Here is a 21,372-nt window from a genome sequence, read left to right as displayed (position 1 = left end):
GTTATTTTCTTCGCAAAAACAGTCAAGTCATCATTGTTCTGAAAAATCTATTGTTGTCCCTCCCAATTCCTTCACAATGAAACTGAGAAGGCGTACAATGTCATCAGTGTCGATGAAATCTTTCTTACAAAACATGGTGTCAATGAAGGCCAGGAGATCTCACCATACCTAAGCTAGCACATGATGAACACGTCAGTATGCTACCTATTCGTCTCCAGTAGTAGCCAGCTACTCTACTCCTGGAACCAGATAAAGCATAAGACTAGGAGATTGCTACCCGGTAAGTGGTGTAGTTCATCTCGAAAAAAAAGTGGCGAGTATTAGTGTCTACATTTAACCGTCTTTGGTCGATTTCATATCGGACTCTTCTCTGTGAGTGCTACCATCAGAAGATTTCTTTGTCTCTGGGGAAACGGGCTCTTCCTGCTCTTTGACAGAAGGGGCATCATCTTCAGCAGTTGGGCCCTTCTGTCCATCACAAGAACATTTTCTTTGTTTCAAGGGGGTGCCATATAGTACTTTCTGCACAGCTGGCTGTTCGAGAGCTGCAAGCAATCAAAGCGTGTTTCTATATGTCAAGTATAATGGAGAAAGGACCAAACAAATTTATTTATTTATTTTGTAAAGAAAAAGGACCAATCAAAATACAAGGCTCACCTATCCTTTCTGCAAGACTTAGAGAACTCCAGGTGACCAAGGAACAAGAAATCGCCTGGACAGGGCATAGATTTGGAGATGCTTTAACATAAGAAAGAAGGGGAACCCCAGAATGTTTACGTGCTTTACTTCAGAATGTCTGGAATATCAATTAATAGTATAGTAGTAGATGCTCTGTAATGCACTATTTATTGGAGAAAGAGCTCACCGGCTAGCTGCTGACATGGTAATAAACCTAGAAGCTACATGGAATTGGAGATTTTACTGCAGAGCTAATGAATTCCATCATACATGTACCAGCCAATTCATCCGAGAGCTTGAAAAATTGAATGTTTTTTTATAAGCTACCGCCCCCATAAAATAGTTGTATGGTCACAGAAACAGTAAATCATAGTGATCCCCCCTTACGCTAATATGCTCAATGATGCATACTGTATTTATATTATTAACATGTCAATCGTTTATGAACATATATCCAATACAAAAGTACAATCAGAAGAACAAGTATACGTTCATTCTGTTTTCTGTTACTGAAGTCAAGGTATTAAGAAAAAAAATACTACATGGGGAAGCATTTTTTAACTCTTTACTTTTTAATTGGTTAAAACATAAAACCCAGATATATGATCCTATTACATCACAGAATGAGAAGCACGGGCCAACCAAAACATATGGGAAAAAGAGATATAAATCTTAGGATCAAACGCACCTATTATCAACACAGTGCACATGTGCACTTCAAAAAATTCCCAAACATATTACTCCCTCCGTTCCGAATTACTTGTCGCAGGTATGGATGTATCTAGATGTATTTTAGTTCTAGATACATCCATTTCTGCGACGAGTAATTTGGAACGGAGGGAGTACATTACTAGAACATGCTATCATACGTGCAAGCCCAAACACGGTGGAAAAAATAATATCATGAGTGCATTTTACATAAAGACATGTTCTCTTTTTGTAATGTGCACATATAGCAATATTTTTCCATGCATATATATTCTAACATGCTCAGGCACTATGGTTTCTTTATGGATTTTACCTTGCATATGATCCTAAGAGCACAGAACCCGTATCCAAGCTCAGCATAGAGGGTTCAGCTTACAGAATCATATATTCAATGTTTTGATAACAAAAGATTCAAAGGATGAGCAAATACTCCACAATACCTGAGGAAGGGTTGCTGTCAACAACATAGATAGAAGAGATATTACTCTCAGAGCTTCCCTTGCTTCTTTGTGCATCGTGCGAGAGCATTTTTTGCATTTCGTTGAAGCACCGTACTTGAGCTACAAGCCAAAAACTCTTATTAGCTATCCCTCTGTTTGGAATTGTAAGGCATCCACCGTTTCAATACTTATCTTTGACCAACAATTAGTTAAACAATATGTATGTTATGTGATACAAAATTGATTTCGTTGGGTAGTTATTTTATATATGAATCCAACAGTGTCGATCTGTATCATGTAATTTTATACATTGTTTAACTAAATGTTGGCCTAAGATAAATCCTAAAAAGCTGGAGGCCTTACATTTCCAAATGGAGGGAGTAACAGTTAACACTGAATCTGACAAAGTAATTTTATCAAACACGGATGCCTTAGGAGGCTTCCGTACAACAACCCAAAATTATGAATCAACTATTATAAGAAAAGGGCCTTAAAGAAGTAAAAGGAACAAGATGAAGAGACAGCTATAAACAAAAAAAAGAGTCAAATTAGCAGCGTTCGGCAGTGCAAACTGACATCTGAGTGTTATTGACACATCGTAAATTACACAGAGAAATTAAACAATACAGCATACACAAACTTAAAAGTAAGAGAAGTAATGGATGGATTGATGGCACAGTAGATGAGGACTATAGGTAAAAACCTTCAAGGTTCACGTCAAACAAGTTTTAAAGAAAAAGAGATTTCAGCCCAAACAATTAGATACATGCATTAAATCGCCAAAATATCTCTAGATTGTAGATTAAATCAATTGCACATACCAAAATGCAGGAGTTGTGCATAAAACATAAAACTTTGTAAAGGTTTCAAGGATTCTTAAGAACTAGACTGTTCACTGCTAATTGGTCATAATCATGTGCCCATGACAAACAATCATGTGTCTTGATTCAATTACAGTCGCTCCAAATGATCAACAACCAATGCACAGACAACTAAAGACAACAGATTACTAACTAATATGAATTGAGTGCTATTTGTAAGAAACACCACGTTCCACTAGTGGATCTTCACTCATAAATGTGCCCCTGGGGAGCTTTCAATTCTTGAAATGGTAAAGAAAGATCGCCAGTGTGCATTAAAATAAAATTATCTCCAAGATCTAATGTTAATACATGCAGAAACAGCATAGTATTGCCAAAAAAACTAAAGTAAAAAACTAGTAACTCCATTCCATAATTCTTGTCATGGTTTTAGTTCGAATTTGAACTAAAACCATGACAAGAATTATGGAACAGAGGGTGTACATTTATTCATAAACAGAACTTAAGTAAGCAGACACACAGAACTTAAGTAAGCAGACACACAGAACAAAGAGGAAGAAACTATTAATGATGTTCTCCATCTACACTTCAGCTTTGTTCACTCAGCAAACACCACTAGCATTACTCATAAGTACTACTTCCGTTCCAAAATAATTGAAATTCTACATTTTCCATAAGTCAAACTTGCTTAAGTTTGACCAATTCTACAGAAAAGGGCAGCCCGGTGCATGTAGCTCCCACTTGTGCAGGGTCCGGGGAAGGGTCCGACCACTTTGGGTCTATAGTACGCAGCCTTTCCCAAGGCAACAGTTTTACCGCTGCGCCAAGGCTCCCCTTCACCAACTCTATAGAAAAAAGTGCTAAAATCTACATCACCAAATACACATAGAACAATATTTCATAAAGAATATAATGAGACTAATTTGGTGTTCAAAAAATGTTAATATATTTTTCTATAGCCTTGGTCAAACTTCAACAAAATATCTTATGCGAACAGTTTTCTATAGCCTTGGACAAACCCAGACCTTCAATTATTTTGAAACGGAGGTAGTACATTTTTTATGGTTTAAACTTAAAACAACAAAATATCTTATGCGAACAGTTTACTGTGGAAGCATTGACAACCTAAATAAAATCAAATGAGCAAATATTCAAAGCAAGTAATCAATGGGATCTCAAAATTTATAGCACAAGAACAAAAATATATTTAGATCTGAAGAAACTGTGAGCATACCTCTGAGGTAAGCATGATGAACAGTGATGTTATCATGGGAAAGATGCAAAGAGCATCAGGGGTTGTCAGATCAGTAAACCACAATGCTCCACCCCCTTTTAAAGATGGGACATTGTCAACCATGTTTGATATCTAGAAGCATGATAGAAGAATGAAATAGTCTGTGAAAATGGAAACGGTGAAGATGGTTGTAGTGGTAACGGGAGGTACCAAAAGTTAGCCAAACAGAAGGAAGCACGTGGTGTCAACTTACAGCAATGTGAAGAGTTATCAAGGTATACGGTGTCACAATTACTGGAAGATATAATGCAAGACCTAGCCTGTGTGAACAAAGGCAAGCATTTAGATCTTGGAGAAATCCATGCAAAGCTTCCTATGACAATAAGTAGGAGCAAAAGAAATTTTGTTTTTTATAGCATATAAGGTTAAATTTGTTAGCCAAAGGGAATTTAGCTCAATACAATAAGAAAGCAAAGAGATCGGCAATAATTTGGAAAGGGAAATGCCAGAAAAGCTACACAACAGCATAAATTATAATTATTTTAGTTATGGCTAGGGAACACACCACAGCACCATAGGATTATTAATGCAAAGTTAGAAGTGAGGAGTTGGCATTATAGTTTGCACTTCAGAATTCAGATATGCATGTACATGCCTATATTTTCATAGCAAATAGGAGATATAATCAACTATATTTACTAAACTGTCCAGCAAAAGTGACCCAACTGGCTGAAGGTAGTATGGAGTATGGACACTATAGAACTACAAAAGAAAGAAAGAAACAATAGTTTAATATGACATAAAAGGTATGTAAGTACATCATATATATGCATTCGTTTCCATAAAAAAAGTATGTGCCTCCATGCAAATGATGCAATAATTTGATTGAAGTTGTACATGTGTAATTTTATTCTCAACTTTTTCTTAACAAGAATCCTTGTCTTCTATAAATACAAGATAAAAAGTACAGGATAAAAGGTCGGTCTGTATAAGCCAGCATGTCTGGAAACAAAAATACAAAAGGATGTGCCAAATCGGTATCAAACTGAGTGTATGGACCGATATTTAGAAACTCGTATTATTAAAACCAAAGCTTATAGTGGTAGCCTCAAACGCTAGCTCCAACGTGAAGAATAATAACATGGAGATATAAACCTTCAGCTGAGCTACTGCGATAGGGAAGGGAGAGAAGGTCATGCATGCTGTGTTAGCTCCACTGGCGACACACACTGAAAATGAGCAGTTTTCACTACACTATTCCTGCATTTTGTATGCCTATGCATATTGTAACCGCCCTCCGTTGGATGCTGTTTCCTGAACGGTGGTAGCAGTGTGCAGTCAAAACAATGTGCAAACAATGTTTAAACAAAACCTGTGCTAATGTAGTATCAACTATCTTATCTCGATTGAGTGGCTCACCTCTCGAGGATCCATCGGATGGTAGGGAACCTCGTTGATAATGCTCACAGCATGGTGGATTTGGAAGCAGTGAAACGCTGCCGTCTTAAACATCAATAGACTTATAGACCTGATATCGCTACGCTGCTCGTCAGTATACGTGCAGAGTCAGGATTCTGGGCTAAGGCAGGGGCAACTGGCCTACAGGCGTTACTACCAGCAGAGCTTAGTTTTCTTAGGGGTGCGCATACGATGTTGCCGTGTTGGCCTATTTGTAGGCCTGGTGTACATAGGTTGTTTCTATATATCATAAAATCAAGACGCAAAATTTTTCTAGTTTATCCGAAAAATATATATGCAAGTGTGTGGACTGTCCCTGCCCATGACTGAAACATGCACTCATGGTATAATGTGTATTAACTTGGACAAGATTAGCTCCATTATCGCTGCTTCTTGCACATGATGTGCAGAAAGTTAGCTGGTTAGAGTAGCAAGCCCTGTGATCGGCCACCGTTTGCTATGGTGATGACTGATAACCACCTACATAACTACATTAAGTGCCAATTTAAGAATCTGGTGCACAACATATGCCACAGAATGTACATGCATGTTTTTCCTTTGTGTCATGCATAAATGCTTAGTGCAAAAATAACAAGTTCATAAGATCGTGCTTTTGACATGGATCATTCATTCCTGATTAAAAAAAGGCTATTAAAACCGCATAAAGAACTTAAACTATCTACCCTGGAAACAAGTTGTCGGAGTAAATAACCATGGGTAGCCTAGCCGGCTCCCCCTGGCCCTTCTGAAAAAATTACGAGCCGATTCGGCCCTCAAGAATCCAAGACACAGGGCCGCCTCCCCCTTGCCGGCTGTCTCCAGGCCGGCTATCGGAAGGCGGCCCGACTTCAGCCCTTATGAAGAGAAGCCGCGGGAGGGCCGGCTCCGAGAAGGCCGACTCCAAGAAGCCAGCTCCCATAAAACGGTCAAGATCGTACCCTCGAAGTCTGCATCCACATAACGGCGATGTGACGGGGCGTGGCTACAGTGAAGCCTGCCACCCCCGAATCCCGAAGCACGCCTGGCACAGTGCGCCGTACGGGTGGCCATGACCCGTCCGGCGCAGCACTGTTGCCACGTTGACCCTGATGTCATCCACGACGGGCTACCAGTACGGCCTACGGGCGGTGGGCCCCTTCGGGCAGAGAGACACCCGAAGGCGGCCAGACCTCCTCCAGTCGGCTCAAAATAGAGCCGGCTCCTCACAGCCGGCTTGCCACCTCCCTCGAAGAAGACGCCCCATTAAGGAGACAAGACGCGGTGGGGCTACCGTGATTGCCCACTGGGCGGCGGCACTGTAGCCACGCCTACTTCGGCGAAGCCCTCGCCACCAAGATTGAGCAACAGTAACCAGCCGCCGACAAGGCCCTGACAGTGGGGCCTGCCTGTCGACCAAGGAGCCGGCAGCCGGCGGGACCCACTAGCCGGCGGGCCCTAGCAGCCGGCGCAGAAGCCGGAGAGCGTAGACACAGACGGCTGGGCCCCGCGCCCAGCCGGATTACCATTGTACCCACGGGGGGCAGGCCTATGTAAACCCCCCGGAGCATCCATGCAAAGGGAGATCAATCCTTGCTAGTCTCAAACACCACATAGGGAGGAGAAGAGAGCAAGCCGTGCCTTTCTTCCTCCTCTCGCCAAACAGCTCAAGGAGCACCGTGTAGCTACTTGTTTATCTAGTGACCATGCGGAGACCCCGCAGAGCAGCAGTAGGGGTGTTATCTCCACGGAGAGCCCCGAAGCTGGGTAAGATTCGCCGGCGTGCATGTCTTCGCCTCATCCCGTTTTCAGGCACCGGCGACGTCTTACTGGCTCCCACAATGATAAGCCACCCGTTGGCATATGTCGCACCTACCACCCGACATTTGACGCCCACCGTGGAGCCAGGTGCACCGCCGTCCGGAGACCTGTTCTGGACGGGAACCCTCTTCCTCACCCGCGAGCGTAGCCAGCCCGGCACGCCCGATGGCGCTTGCCACGACGTGCTACAAGGCGTCACCAACATCTGTGCGGCGAGCAGCCTCGCTGATCTCCTTAACAAGACTCTCATCTCTGACGAGCTCGCCTCCGACGCAGGCACCGACCACCTCGTCAACCTCCTCGGCCAGCTCCACGTCTCCGGCGAGCCTGCCGTGGACTTGGAGTCGATTGGCTCCACCGATCCGATGCCTGTCGACTCCGACACGGCCTCACTCGACACGTTCCCCACCAACGTCGCGATCTACAACGACCCGCCTCCCCGGGCCGAAGGCTGCGGCGCTGTCACCACCGAGGTGATGGTCATCGGCCACGGCGGCGCTTCTGACGAGAGCGCCCACGACGTCCCGCACGCGGCGGTCCACGACTTGTCCATCCCCCTCCCGGCCGATGCCGACGCTGAAGCACTGGAAGCTCGCCGCCTTGCCCTCCTCGCGGAGGGCCGGAAGTTGGTTTCCATGAGACGCCTCGCTGAGGCCCACCGACGCGAGGCCGACCGCGCCGCCTTTGGCACGCCGCCCCCAGGCGGGCCTAACCGGGCCGGCGTTGTCAGACAGCGCTGCGTTGTCGTCGCCGATACGCTAGGAGTCGACCGTCCAGTCTACGCTACTCCACTCGAGAACCTGCGCGCCGCCCAGGCGGCCGTAGACGAGCTAGATGGACTGGGGGCCTGATGCCGCCCTCCACGAGTCGGCAGGTGGCCACGGTCGAAGACGAGCAGCCCGAAGCGCGGCCCGCACCCAAGAAGCAGAGGGGCGGCAAGCCGGCTTGGCAGCCGGCCTTCTCCTACGAGCAGACTCTCGACGCCCCGTGCAAGTTCCACAGCGGCGCGAAGCCGTCCAACCACACGACCCGGAAGTGCCACTGGCTCACCCGAATCTCTAAAGGCGAAGGGCTCGCACCGCCTCCGCCTGCCGGTCCGCCGCCTCCGGCTCCGCAGCCGCCGGCCGCTCGGCCCGTAGTCGGAGCCGTGCACGATGAGTTCCCCGACGAGCATGCCGCCTATATCATCTTTACAAGTCAGCCCGAAGACCGGCGCAGCAAACGCCGAGAGCACCAAGAAGTCAGCATGGTTGCTGCCAACCCCGCCGAGCACATGCACTGGTCAGAAAAACCTATCAGCTGGAGCCGGACAGACCACCCAGAGGTGATGCCGTCTCCCGGCTCTTATGCGTTGGTTTTGGATGCCACCCTTGCAACGGATAGACGCGCTGCCCGATTCTCCCGCGTGCTGATAGACGGCGGGAGCAGCATCAACATTCTGTACCGTGACACCATGGAGAAGCTGAATGTCAAGACGAAGCAACTCATGCCTACTCGGACTGTGTTCCATGGCATCGTACCCGGCCTGTCCTGCGCCCCCATTGGCAAGATCAAGATTGATGTACTTTTTGGGATAAGGAGCATTTCCGCCGGGAAGCGATCTGGTTTGAAGTGGTGGACCTGGAGAGCCCTTACCATGTATTGCTTGGCCAACCTGCCTTGGCCAAGTTCATGGCAATTCCTCACTATACATACCTCAAGATGAAGATACCGAGCACCAAAGGCGTCATCACCATAGCCGGCGATTACAAGAAGTCCTCTGAGTGCGCAGCAGCCAGCAGTCGACTGGCCGAGTCCCTTGTGATTGCCGAAGAAAAGAAGATGTTGGACCGAGTCGTGGCCATGGCCGGCAAGCAGTCGGCCTTGTCCCCCGATCCCAAGGAGCATGATGCTCAAGGATCTTTCCAGACGGCCAAGGAGACGAAGAAGATACCTCTTGACCCCGAGCACCCAGAGAGGTTTGCCGTCATCGGGGCAAACCTAAACAGCAAATAGGAAGGCGAGCTCGCCGATTTCCTCCGTGAGAATCGGGACATCTTTGCATGGTCCCCCAAGGACATGCCGGGCGTTCCGAAGGAATTCGCCGAGCACAAACTACACGTCTGAGAAGACGCAAAGCCAGTCAAACAACCCCTCCGCCGACTGTCAGAGGAGAAACGCAGGATTGTGGGAGAGGAGATAGCCCGGCTTCTGGCAGCCGGCTTCATTATGGAAGTTTTCTTTCCAGAGTGGCTCGCCAACCCGGTCCTCGTGCTAAAGAAGAACGACAAGTGGCGCATGTGTATAGACTACACGAGCCTCAACAAGGCCTGCCTCAAAGATTCCTTTGCCCTGCCAAGGATTGACCAAGTGATAGACTCCACGGCCGGATGCGAGCTGTTGAGTTTCTTGGATGCTTACTCGGGGTATCACCAGATAAAATTAGATCCGGCAGACCGCCTGAAGACCGCCTTCATCACGCCATTCGGAGCCTTCTGCTACCTGACTATGACATTCGGCTTGAGAAATGCCGATGCCACTTTTCAGCGTTGCATGCAGAAGTGTCTCCTCAAGCAACTCGGCAGAAATGCCCATGTCTACGTAGACGACATTGTGGTGAAGACGGAGAAGCGCGGCACCTTGTTGGAAGACCTCAAGGAAACATTTGAGAACCTACGCCGGTTCCAAATCAAGCTTAACCCCAAGAAATGCGTGTTCGGAGTACCAGCCGGCCAGCTCCTAGGCTTCCTGGTCTCCGAACGCGGCATCGAATGCAACCCAGTAAAGATCAAGGCCATTGAGAGAATGGCGATTCCCACCAAACTTCGAGACGTCCAGAAGTTTACCGGATGCTTGGCCTCCCTGAACCGCTTCATCAGCCGGCTCGGAGAGAAAGCTCTTCCCCTCTACCGCCTCATGAAGAAGACCAACCACTTCGAGTGGAATGACCAAGCCGATCAAGCTTTTCACGAGCTGAAGAAGATGCTGGCCACGCCGCCTGTCCTGACGGCGCCGACTGAGAAAGAGCCCATGCTCCTCTACATTGCCGCAACCAGCCGGGTGGTCAGCACCGTCATCGTAGTCCAACGCCCAGAAGAAGGCCGAACCCAGCCGGTCCAGAGGCCGGTGTACTATTTGAGCGAGGTGCTGTCTACCTCGAAGCAGAACTACCCGCACTACCAGAAGATGTGCTACGGCGTGTACTTCGTCGCCAAGAAGCTGAAGCCCTACTTCCAAGAGTATCCCATCACGGTTGTATGCACCGCCCCGCTGGCCGAGATCATAGGCAGCCGGGATGCATCCGGCCGGGTGGCGAAATGGGCCATCGAGCTGGCCCCCTATACGATCTTCTACCAGCCTCGCACCGCCATCAAGTCCCAAGCATTGGCCGACTTCCTCGTCGACTAGGCCGAGACCCAGTACCTACCGCCGGCTCCCGACTCCACTCATTGGCGCATGCACTTCGATGGGTCCAAGATGCGCACCGGCTTGGGAGTCGGCGTCATCCTCACCTCTCCCAAAGGCGACAAGCTCAGATACACGCTGCAAATTCACTTTGCCGCCTCCAACAACGTGGCCGAGTACGAGGCGCTCATACACGGGCTCCGGCTTGCCAAAGAACTCGGCATTCGCCGGATCCTATGTTATGGCGACTCGGACTTGGTGGTCCAGCAATCATCCGACGACTGGGATGCCAAGGACGCAAATATGGCAAGCTACCGCTTCCTCGTTCAGCAGATCAATGGGTATTTTGAAGGATGCGAGTTCCTCCACGTACCACGAGCCGACAACGAGCCAGCTGATGCCCTGGCTCAAATAGGCTCCACTCGGCAAGCAATACCAGCCGGTGTCTCTCTACAACGCCTCCTCAAGCCGTCTATCAAGCCGTCTCCAGAGTCCGATTCCATCTTCGTGCCGCCTGACCCCGACGCAGCCGGCTCGAAGAACCAAGCAGGTGACCTGGGGACTTCGATAGTCGGCCAGGGGGTATCAGCAGGCGGCTCGGGGACTTTCGTAGTTACGCCCGACCCGGGGACTGCCTCACCTGGCTCGGGGACTACGGTAGTCGGCCCGGAGACTACACCAACACAACAGGCGGCGAGCCGACTCCAGCATTTCACCGCCCAGCCCGCCCGCCCTGGTCGCAGCGGCCGTTTTGGCAATAGAAGAAGTCGCAGCTCCGTCATGGGCTCAATCCATCCTCAACTTCCTAATAAACCAAGATCTGCCGGCTGACGAAGTAGAGGCAAGACAAGTCCAACGCCGAGCTGGAGCATACACAATCGTCAACAGAGAACTCGTCAAGCGCAGTGTCACTGGAGTCCTCCAGCGATGCGTTGAGCAAGAGAAGGGCATTGCAATCCTCAGAGACATCCACCAAGGAGAATGCGGCCACCATGCGGCCTCAAGATCACTCGTCGCCAAAGCCTTCCGCCATGGTTTCTTTTGGCCGACTGCTTTGGATGACGCCAAGGAGTTAGTTAAACATTGCAAAGGGTGCCAACTCTTCAGCTCCAAGCAACACATGCCGGCTTCAGCACTCAAGACCATTCCCCTCACTTGGCCCTTCGCCGTTTGGGGACTGGACATGGTGGGCCCATTCAAGACGGCGCGAGGCGGCATGACACATCTGCTTGTCGCCGTGGACAAATTCACCAAATGAATTGAGGCAAAGCCGATCAAGAAGCTGAATGGGCCGACTGTCTTGACATTTATCGCAGATATAACAACTCGGTACGGCGTGCCACACAGCATTATCACCGACAATGGCACGAATTTCGCCAAGGGAGCCTTGGCACGTTTCTGCGCGACGCAAGGCATCCGGTTAGACCTAGCGTCCGTCGCCCACCCGCAGTCAAACGGCCAGGTCGAGCGAGCCAACGGCCTCATCCTTTCCGGCATCAAGCCCCGACTGATCGTACCACTGGAGCGTTCAGCCGGCTGTTGGCTCGATGAGCTGCCGGCTGTCCTCTGGAGTCTGCGCACTACACCAAACAAGTCAACCGGCTTCACTCCTTTCTTCCTCGTATATGATGCCGAGGCGGTCATCCTAACTGACATCGAGTTCGACTCGCCTCGGGTAACCATGTACACGGAAGCCGAGGCCAAGGAAGCACGAGAAGACGGCATCGACCTGCTGGAGGAAGGCCGGCTGTTAGCCCTCAGCCGGTCCGCCATCTATCAGCAGGGCCTGCGCCACTACCACAGCCGGAAGGTCAAGCTAAGATCCTTCCAAGAGGGCGATCTTGTGCTCCGGCTGATCCAGCGAACAGCCAGCCAGCACAAGCTCTCGGCCCTTTGGGAGGGCCCTTCGTCATCAGCAGAGCCTTAGGCAACGACTCCTACTACCTGATCGACGCGCAGAAGCCGAAGGCACGAAAGAGAGACGACTCCGGCAAGGAGTCGGAACAACCATGGAACGCCAACCTCCTCCGAAGGTTTTACAGTTGAAATGCAGTATGTATCACGCTAACTTTTGTACTAAGTACGAGACAATAGGCCCCCGAGGAGAGCTCGGAGACTGCCATCTTTTGTCTATAAATGAAAAGTATCATGCTTATGGCCTTGTCATTGCATTCACTTTTTTCCGTCCGGCACCGGGTTCGACTAGTCGGCCCAGGGACTGGCCGCCTGGAGTTATATTAGAAGTCCTACCCGCAGTCAGACAAGCAGTGTGCCGGCCCCCAAGCCTCCTCTTGCCAAAAGTCGCAGTTCGAAGAACCGGCTGTCCGGCTAGCAAGAGTTAAGGGCAGGAACGGGTGCCCACACGAAAAACGGCTAGGGACTAACGGACTAATATAACAAAAGCCGATTTTTCTCCCACCGCCGACCGGCTACCAGAGTAGCCGGCCGGCCGGCTTCCATTCACCTCGCTCCAATCTAAGAAAGCTCGAGTACTTGCCTTCCCAGAAGGGGAAGGCAGTAAAGGAAACAGCCTAAGGATAAAAAGCATACGTAAATGAAAGCCAAACATGCACACAATCATATTTACATAAAAGACCTTCAAAAGGCCAGCATTCGACATAGTTTGAATACACCCCCAGTGGGTGGAACTGCGCAAGTTTGATAAAGTTGTTCAAAAGGCAACAAGCAGAAAAAAACAAGGACGGCAAACTAAGCCAAGGGAGCGATTGGCGAGTCGGGCAGGTCGGTGGAGACGGCAGTGCCGGCTGGAGGAGTGGCCGGCTGGCGAACCTCGGCATGATCACCGCCTCCCGCAGAGGGCGCGCTAGCACGCGCCTCGTTGCTGGAGGCACGATCAGGCTGAGGCTGGCTGGCCGCTTCGCCGGCCGGCTCAACGTCTTCGCCCTCCTCTCCTTCGTCGTCTTCGCCTTCATCGCTGGAGGCAATCTCCTCTGCCGAGTCTTCACCCGCTGCCGGGTCCAGCCCGAACCACTCCTCCGGCTGGGCAACGCCGTCGTCATTGATCTCAGGAGCGAAGACGCTGATGTCAGTACACTCGGCAATCGTCGAAGCGCGCTGAGCGATAGCCGGCCGCACCTCCTCCAACTCTTCGTCGGCCTCCAGCCGCCAGGTGCGCAGCTGGTCCAGGTTCAGCCCCGGATACCAGGCTCGGACGAACTCCAGCGCCCGCCCAGCTCCAAGCCGGGCTGCCGACGCCTTCCAGGCCTCGAAGCGGCCAACCGCCACCTCCAGCCAGTCGGCAGCCGACTCGGGGTGCGGGAAATCGTCTCGCTTGGCCAGAGGGCGGCCAACACCTGCGCCCGGCGCGCTGGAGGCGGCGGAGCATACGGTGAGCCGGCTGCAGCCGCGCTTGGACCGCCAAGAGTTGCTCCTCAAGCGTCCGACTCGCGTCCAGCGCGATGTCAACCCCCGCCTGACGGCGCGCTTCGCGATGGGCCTCGATGGTTTGGGTAGCGAAGACGGAGTAGCCGGGAAAGTAGTCTGCACAGAGGATAAAAAGTAGCACAGGTCAGAACACGAATCAGGCGGCAAGGGGCATGCAAGGAGCGAGGAAGGCGGCTTACCGTCGATCAAATCCTCAATACGGCCGAAGCCTTCATTCAGCGCTTGCCTGGTCTCAGCCCAGCCCGCCGCTTCGGTCTCGAACTCAGCCTTCAGGGCGGCTTCATTATCCTGCGCCTTCTTCAGGGCCGCCTTGTGGCTCTCCTCCTGGTCAGACAGCTTCTTGGCCAGGCGGTCACGCTCCAGGACCAAGGCGTCGTACTCAGTTTCCTTGGCGCGAAGGGCGGCCTGCACCTCGCTGAGCTGCCCCCTCAAGTCGGCATTGGCTCTTGCAAGCATGAAGACAAAGGAAATTAATAAGGTGAAGTCGTCAAGGAAGATCCGACCCGGCTGCTCAGCAGTCGGCCCGAATTTCGGAGACTACACCCAGTGGGTGTGCTGACGCGCCCCCACAGGAGATGAACGAAACAAATACGCACTCCGGCTGCTGGTCAGGTCCTCGGTTCTCCTGCCCAGCTCCTGAGCCTGGGAGTTGAAGGCGGCTGCACGGAGGTTGTGATATTCCTAAAAGATTATACAGAAAGGATAAGTTTAGTTGTCAGAACCTAGTAAGTTCCAAGCCGCCTGCGCAGCAGCCGGCTCAGAACTCGGGGACTACACCCAATGGGTGCGCTGACGCGCTCCCACGGAAGAAATCGAAAGAGCAAAATAACCAAGGATAGAAGACTCACCCGGATGACGGCCCGCGTCAAGAGAAACTCTTGAGTGTATCGCTGCAACGAGGCGGCCTGAGCTTGAAGCCGGTTCCGGACCTCCTGGGCCGCCGCGTTCAGCTCGCCCGTCCCCCCGCTGGGAGTCCACTCGGACGTGCTGACGCTCGCCGTCTCCAGGGCCTCCGCCGTCTGGCTGGCGCCCGCTGCTCGGTGCGGTTCCGGCGCGGAGGCGCCACCCCCTGCGCGCCGGCGCAATGCCGGCTGCACCTCGAGGCCGGCCCCTGCCGCCGGCTCGCCCCTGGACGGCTGCTCTGGCGCCGCAGCTGATTGGCCGCGTTGGCCCGCTTTAGTCGGCGCCGTCTGCGACGCCCCCTCCACGAAGATCACGGGGTCCTTCCGCCTCTCCATCACCGGCGGGCCTTGGTCGACCTCCTCTGACGGGGGCACGAAAACGTCGGGGGCCACGGCACGGAGGGGAACAACGAGCAGCGGAGGCCGGTTGTGCGAGGCCTCCGCCTCCGTCTCCGCGGCTGCCGCCTTCGCCCGGGCCTTGGCCGCCGCGTCGGCCTGCTCCTTCGTCGCCTGGGCGGTCCTTCGCTCCGCCGTCTCCTGCGCGTTCCGCTCCGTGGCCTCCTTAAGGTCGGCGCGGGGATCCACGCAGCGGGAGCTTGAAGACCCTCCAGTCGGCCCGACTACGGAGCCGCCAGGACCTCGCTCGAGGGAAAGCGGCGCCCTGTCCGGCAAGAAAAGAAAGGTTTAGAAGAGTTTCGGACGAAGAGACAAAAATATATACGCAAGACATTCGACGACTTACGCAGAGATCGCCTGCGGCTGCTTCACCACCTTGCGGAAGCGGGCCCGCCTTCGCGGCCGCCTCATCCCGCTTGGTCGCCGCCATGGAGGCCTTGGATTTTTTCAGCCGACTGCCGAAGAAGGTCGACGCGGCCCGGCGCTTCTGCGCGCCGCCACGGGCAGCCGGCACGGCAGAAGAGCCCGTGCCCTGATGATCGGGCGCCGGCTGGCGGTGCGGGGCGACTTCGACCTCGTCGTCATCCGGCCAGTCCTCGAAGCTGGCCCCGAGTCCCGCGCCTCCGGCCTCATCACTTTCCCCCACGATGGCGTCTTCCATGGCGGCCGCTCCCAGGTCCGGATCGTCGGCGTCGTCCACCGTGCGGTCGGGGAGGAGCTGGCGCTCTACCCCAGCGGCCCCGGCTGTCGGCGGGAGAAGAGGGTTCTGCAAAAGGCAAACCAATTGATTAAAGAGTCGGCTATCATGAGGCCGGCTACAAAAAAGAAAGAAAAGAAGAAAGAACTTACGGCAGGCGGAGGGTTGGCGCGGGAATACGGCTCCTTGCCGTATCGCCAATCCTCGGCGAGCTTGCAGTTGGAGATATAATTCACCATGTAAGACACCTCTACGTGAGGCATCTCCCTGATGCTCAGCCGGCACGGGTCGAAGCGGCCGCCCATTTGGCAGATCATGTGAGGCCGGCCTTGGAGCGGAAGAACCCGGCGCTCCACGAAGGCGGCCACCAAGTCGGCTCCGGTCAGGCCCTCCGACTGGATCATCACCCGAAGCTGGGAGACGGCTGCATTCCCGGCCTGAGATAGCGACCTGGCCCGGTAGCTCCACGAAGGCTGCCTCCCAGCCGGCGGGCCGGCTACGTAAGCCGGCAGGTTGACGTAGTCGCCTTGCTGGGCGACGTTCTTCATGTAGAAATAAGACTTCTGCCAAAGCTTCACCGACTGGATCAGCGGAATGGACGGGAACGGATTGTTCTCGCTCGCCTGCCTCATGGCAATGAAGGCTCCGCAGGGGGCGGGCACGCCCGCGACGACGGTGCCGAGCTTGCTTTGGAAAAACTCCCCCCAGAGCTCGAGCGTGGGGAGAACTCCAAGAAAACCCTCGCACAGGGTGACGAAGGCCGACAGCAGCATCACCGCGTTGAGCGTGAGGTGATGCGGCTGGAGGTGGTAGAACTCGAGGAAGGCTTGAAGGAATCCGCTCGCCAGGAGGCCGAAGCCGCGCAGGCAGTGCGAGCGGAAGATCACCCGCTCGCCCTCCTCCGGTGCCGGCGAAATCTCCCTCGCCGGCGCTTGACGAACCCGCACAAGGTCCTTGCCGGGCAGACGCCGCGTCCGGCGGAGGAACTCGACGTGGTCCTCATGGACGTTGGAGCCATCCCACGAGCTCGACAGCGCCATGGGAGCGATGCGGCGGGGAGCAAGACTAAGCGACGGCGAAACGGCGTGGCAAAGGACTGCTGCGGCGGGGAGCAAGACGAAGCGACGGCGGAACGACGCGGCAAGAAGTTGCTGCGGCGAAGAGAAGGAGGGCGAGAAGGGGCGGAGTGAGGGAGAGCGCGCGAGCCTCTGCCGCTCCCCCTCCTCCTACTACTTATAGACCGCGCGGCGGAGCCGAGGAGGCGCGGCGTGGGGGAACGTGAGGATCAACTGCGCCCACTCCCCCACGTCCCGCGATTATTGTGCCTTGATGGCAGAATAAAAACCGCCGCGGGAAGGCGAGCGGTCCATGTGGGCCGCAGAAGATCCGCGCTCGGACCGAGGCCTGCGAGTGGCGGGCCCGGGCCTGCGACGGCGCCCCATCGCGCGCGTGCGTTGGCAGGATTTCCTCGTCACGTGGCCCGCGTTCCCGCCTGCGAGAAACAGAACTTTTCCGAAGACGGCGCGCACGGGATAGGAAGCTGACCTAGCTTCTCGTCCCTTTGTCAGCCTCGAAGCTCGATCAGCTTCGGGGACTACTGTCGGAGTAAATAACCATGGGTAGCCTAGCCGGCTTCCCCTGGCCCTTCTGAAAAAATTACGAGCCGATTCGGCCCTCAAAAATCCAAGACACAGGGCCGCCTTCCCCTTGCCGGCTGTCTCCAGGCCGGCTATCGGAAGGCGGCCCGACTTCAGCCCTTATGAAGAGAAGCCACGGGAGGGCCGGCTCCGAGAAGCCGGCCGCGAGAAGGCCGACTCCAAGAAGCCGGCTCCCATAAAGCGGTCAAGATCGTACCCTCGAAGTCTGCATCCACATAACGGCGATGTGACGGGGCGTGGCTACAGTGAAGCCTGCCACCCCCGAATCCCGGAGCACGCCTGGCACAGTGCGCAGTACGGGTGGCCATGACCCGTCCGGCGCAGCACTGTTGCCACGTTGACCCTGATGTCATCCACGACAGGCTACCAGTACGGCCTACGGGTGGTGGGCCCCTTCGGGCAGAGAGACACCCGAAGGCGGCCAGACCTCCCCCAGTCGGCTCAAAATAGAGCCGGCTCCCCACAGCCGGCTTGCCACCTCCCTCGAAGAAGACGCCCCATTAAGGAGACAAGACGCGGTGGGGCTACCGTGATTGCCCACCGGGCGGCGGCACTGTAGCCACGCCTACTTCGGCGAAGCCCTCGCCACCAAGATTGAGCAACAGTAACCAGCCGCCGACAAGGCCCTGACAGTGGGGCCTGCCTGTCGACCAAGGAGCCGGCAGCCGGCAGGACCCACTAGCCGGCGGGCCCCAGCAGCCGGCGCAGAAGCCGGAGAGCGTAGACACAGACGGCTGGGCCCCGCGCCCAGCCGGATTACCATTGTACCCCCGGGGGGCAGGCCTATATAAACCCCCCGGGGCATCCATGCAAAGGGAGATCAATCCTTGCTAGTCTCAAACACCACGTAGGGAGGAGAAGAGAGCAAGCCGTGCACTTCTTCCTCCTCTCGCCAAACAGCTCAAGGAGCACCGTGTAGCTACTTGTTCATCTAGTGACCATGCGGAGACCACGCAGAGTAGCAGTAGGGGTGTTATCTCCACGGAGATCCCCGAAGCTGGGTAAAATTCGCCGGCGTGCATGTCTTCGCCTCATCCCGTTTCCAGGCACCGGCGACGTCTTACTAGCTCCCACAATGATAAGCCACCCGTTGGCATATGTCGCACCTACCACCTGACACAAGTCATGCCCTTTAACTAACATTGTTTTGATTCTCAGATGAAACAATCTAACATCACTTTCCAAACGACTTCACTTCTAAACAGATCTTGTCATGGTTAAACGCTTGAAAGGAAAAATCATAGGGGAAACACACGATTTTATCTTCTCCCTTCCATGTTAAGATTAAACATCCCCCATATCTCTTATTTCATCCAGCAAGAACTACTTAAAAGTTAAAACATAAAGGACATTTTTTTCAGAAAGAAAACATTAGCGCTAACACCGTCGGAACACGCTTTATAGTGTCAAGATATAAACATAAGTAAGCATATTGCATACTTTTTGAGTGAAGAACATGCTGCACGCTCAGCTTCTTCTCTTGATGCATCGTCCTTAGCCTGCAGCAAATGATTGCATACAATTAACTTTCTTTTCTTGACAACATAATATGCAGGTTGTACAGTACATTAGGAGTACCAAAAAATCTAAGAGTTTCACTTTGCTTGTTGCAGGAATCATGAATAATGTTAGAATACCTACATTATTTACCAACTTGCTGGTTTGCTGCATCTCCTGACACATCTCCTATGTAAGTTTGAAGCATGAAAAGGGGTAGGGTTTAAGCCTGTGGTCAAAACATAATTCTTCACAATATACAACAGTTATACTTTTCTGAGTTGGCTCTGTAACAAGTTAGGGCATTTTTGCAATAAAAATGAGTTCTGCAAGAGCTTCATACAGAACAACTGTTATCCTACAGGATACTGGAAAAATTCTCACACTCAAAAAACAGGGCATTGAAAAGTTAACATCCAATCAATTCATTTACTTGGATCTGCCTAACAGACATTTACTCATGGATATTCCATTCACACTAACTCAGGGATATTGCATTCAGAGCACACATTTACTCGTGGATAATGCATATTTGCTGATATGTAGTACAAGAGTGTTGTGTGGCCATGTGGGTCCACAAAAAGGTGTTGTTCACAGACTAAACCTACCAATTTGTAGTTGTTGGATGGAATTAACTCCATGCAAAGAACTCAACTTTGCCTGCAGAAAGTTAGTTTAATATCTAACTCATGACTAACTGGGTACATGCAACTACTGACTATTAAAGGTATGAACCTACTTGCTTACAGCGCCCCAAATAATTGCAACAAACATGGATATTTTGAATTGTTTCCTTGTGGTTGTGGGTCTGCAGAAGGGTGCAGTTTACAGCCTAAACCTGTCACTTTGTAGTTTCTGGATGAAAGATTACTTAACTCCATCCAATGAATAGCAAGTTTTCATGCATAAAGTTTGTTTCATTATCATGAACAAATGATGATATAATATCTACTTCCTCTGTTCACTATTATAAAATGTTTTGGATATTTCAATATGGACTACATACGGACTGAAATGAGTGAATAAACACACTAAAACATGTCTACATACATTCGATTTAGAAAAAAGTTGGACTATCTTAGTAATATTGAACGGGGGAGTAGCTTATGACTAATTGGGTGATGCAGCTGCTACACTACAAGATAAGATGTTAATGATGCATGGGAACAATAACCGACGCAAAAATCCATAGCAAGATCTTACATATACTCGTTTCCTGGCAAGCATCCACAATGGGCACGACACAGACCGTAAGAGCACAGTGGAGAGAGCAATGGAAATCCACCTGCAGTGAAATACACGAGGAAAATGATGTAAGCCAGAGACAATTCCAACGACGCGGTGAAGGGCAAAAAATCCTCAAACCCCTAAACCCTAACCAGTTCAGACCAGTGAAGGAATGGACCGCGTCGATGAGATGCTGCACCGCCGCGACGGCAATCGACGAGTCCCCTGCGGCCAACGCCACCTCGCTGGGGAAGCTCGCCGGGGCAGCCACGGGCGGCCAGGCATCGGCGGCGCCGGTGAGGACGTCGGCGAAGTCAATGTCGCCGGAGGAGGAGGAGAAGCCGCGGCGGGGTGGCCCGGCGAGGAGGTGGATGCCGAATGGAAGGAGGTTTAGGGTTTGAGCTGTCCCGCAAGGGGAGAACGCGAAGCGCAACGGACGCGTTGCGGGTGAGAGAGGAAGGGGCGAGGGCTTCCGGGGATCGCCGATGGAGTTGGATGGGAGCAGTTGGGGGAGCGCGGGATGGAAGCGGCGGGAGAGGCAATCGGAGATGCTAGGCAAGGCGAGGCTTCTCCGCGCAGCCGCGGCGAACGCCATTGCTGCTCGGAGCGCGGTGCGCCGGCCACGAGGGAATGCGACCGTGGAGGAATGGCCGGTCGGTCGAACACGATCAGTTTCAGGTGAAACTCCTGGCCACACTTTTCGCCACGTTTTTTTTTTCTTTTTTAGAGAGAACACCAATTTTATTGATTACTCGACAATATTATACAGAGTTCCCTCGATACAGTCCCCAACATAAAAAAACACATGGATTAACTGAATACATACAAGCTCTGACTAACAAATAAGCAACAATATTCAAATGCCGATATGTATGGTTGAAGATCATCAAATTGAAGGCAACGGCTACAATTTGAATATCAGAAACCACGACACCAATAGCAAAACAACCCATTCTTGAAGAATGAATTATGTGCACCAAAGATAGGCAATTTGTAGCAAAGATAACATCATGTACTTGCTTTTCCAATGTCAAATGAACAGCTCGCCTGAGAGCTATAGCTTCGGCCAT

At 52.2% G+C, this 21,372-nt stretch overlaps 1 protein-coding gene across 7 annotated transcripts; it reads right to left on the bottom strand.

The window, feature by feature from the left end:
- Positions 1-30: 30 nt before the first annotated feature.
- LOC125510786 (mitochondrial inner membrane protein OXA1) lies at positions 31-20,996 on the bottom strand. 7 transcript variants are annotated; one of them, XM_048676053.2, is made up of 9 exons: positions 20,455-20,980; positions 20,279-20,360; positions 19,220-19,264; positions 19,019-19,077; positions 4,135-4,201; positions 3,882-4,013; positions 1,827-1,946; positions 658-712; positions 31-545 (listed from the first exon to the last, which is right to left on the bottom strand). In XM_048676053.2, the coding sequence occupies exons 1-9, from the start codon at positions 20,895-20,897 to the stop codon at positions 334-336; spliced, it is 1,215 nt and encodes a 404-aa protein (XP_048532010.1). In that variant the 5' UTR covers positions 20,898-20,980; the 3' UTR covers positions 31-333. The 7 variants fall into 7 exon arrangements, with proteins under 7 accessions (XP_048532010.1, XP_087376730.1, XP_087376748.1 ...); XM_087520615.1 differs by lacking the exons at positions 31-545; positions 658-712; positions 1,827-1,946; positions 3,882-4,013; positions 4,135-4,201 and adding exons at positions 13,418-14,021; positions 14,105-14,370 and having other exon boundaries at positions 20,455-20,994; XM_087520612.1 differs by lacking the exons at positions 31-545; positions 658-712; positions 1,827-1,946; positions 3,882-4,013; positions 4,135-4,201 and adding exons at positions 15,132-15,488; positions 15,570-15,989; positions 16,073-18,691 and having other exon boundaries at positions 19,220-20,360; positions 20,455-20,672.
- Positions 20,997-21,372: the final 376 nt, after the last annotated feature.

Source organism: Triticum urartu, chromosome 1A (assembly GCF_056163025.1).
Source record: "Triticum urartu cultivar PI428250 chromosome 1A, HENAU_Tu73, whole genome shotgun sequence".
Lineage (NCBI taxonomy): Eukaryota > Viridiplantae > Streptophyta > Magnoliopsida > Poales > Poaceae > Triticum > Triticum urartu.
The sequence above is the reverse complement of the archived record's forward strand: the minus strand, read 5'-3'. Positions and strand labels throughout refer to the sequence as shown.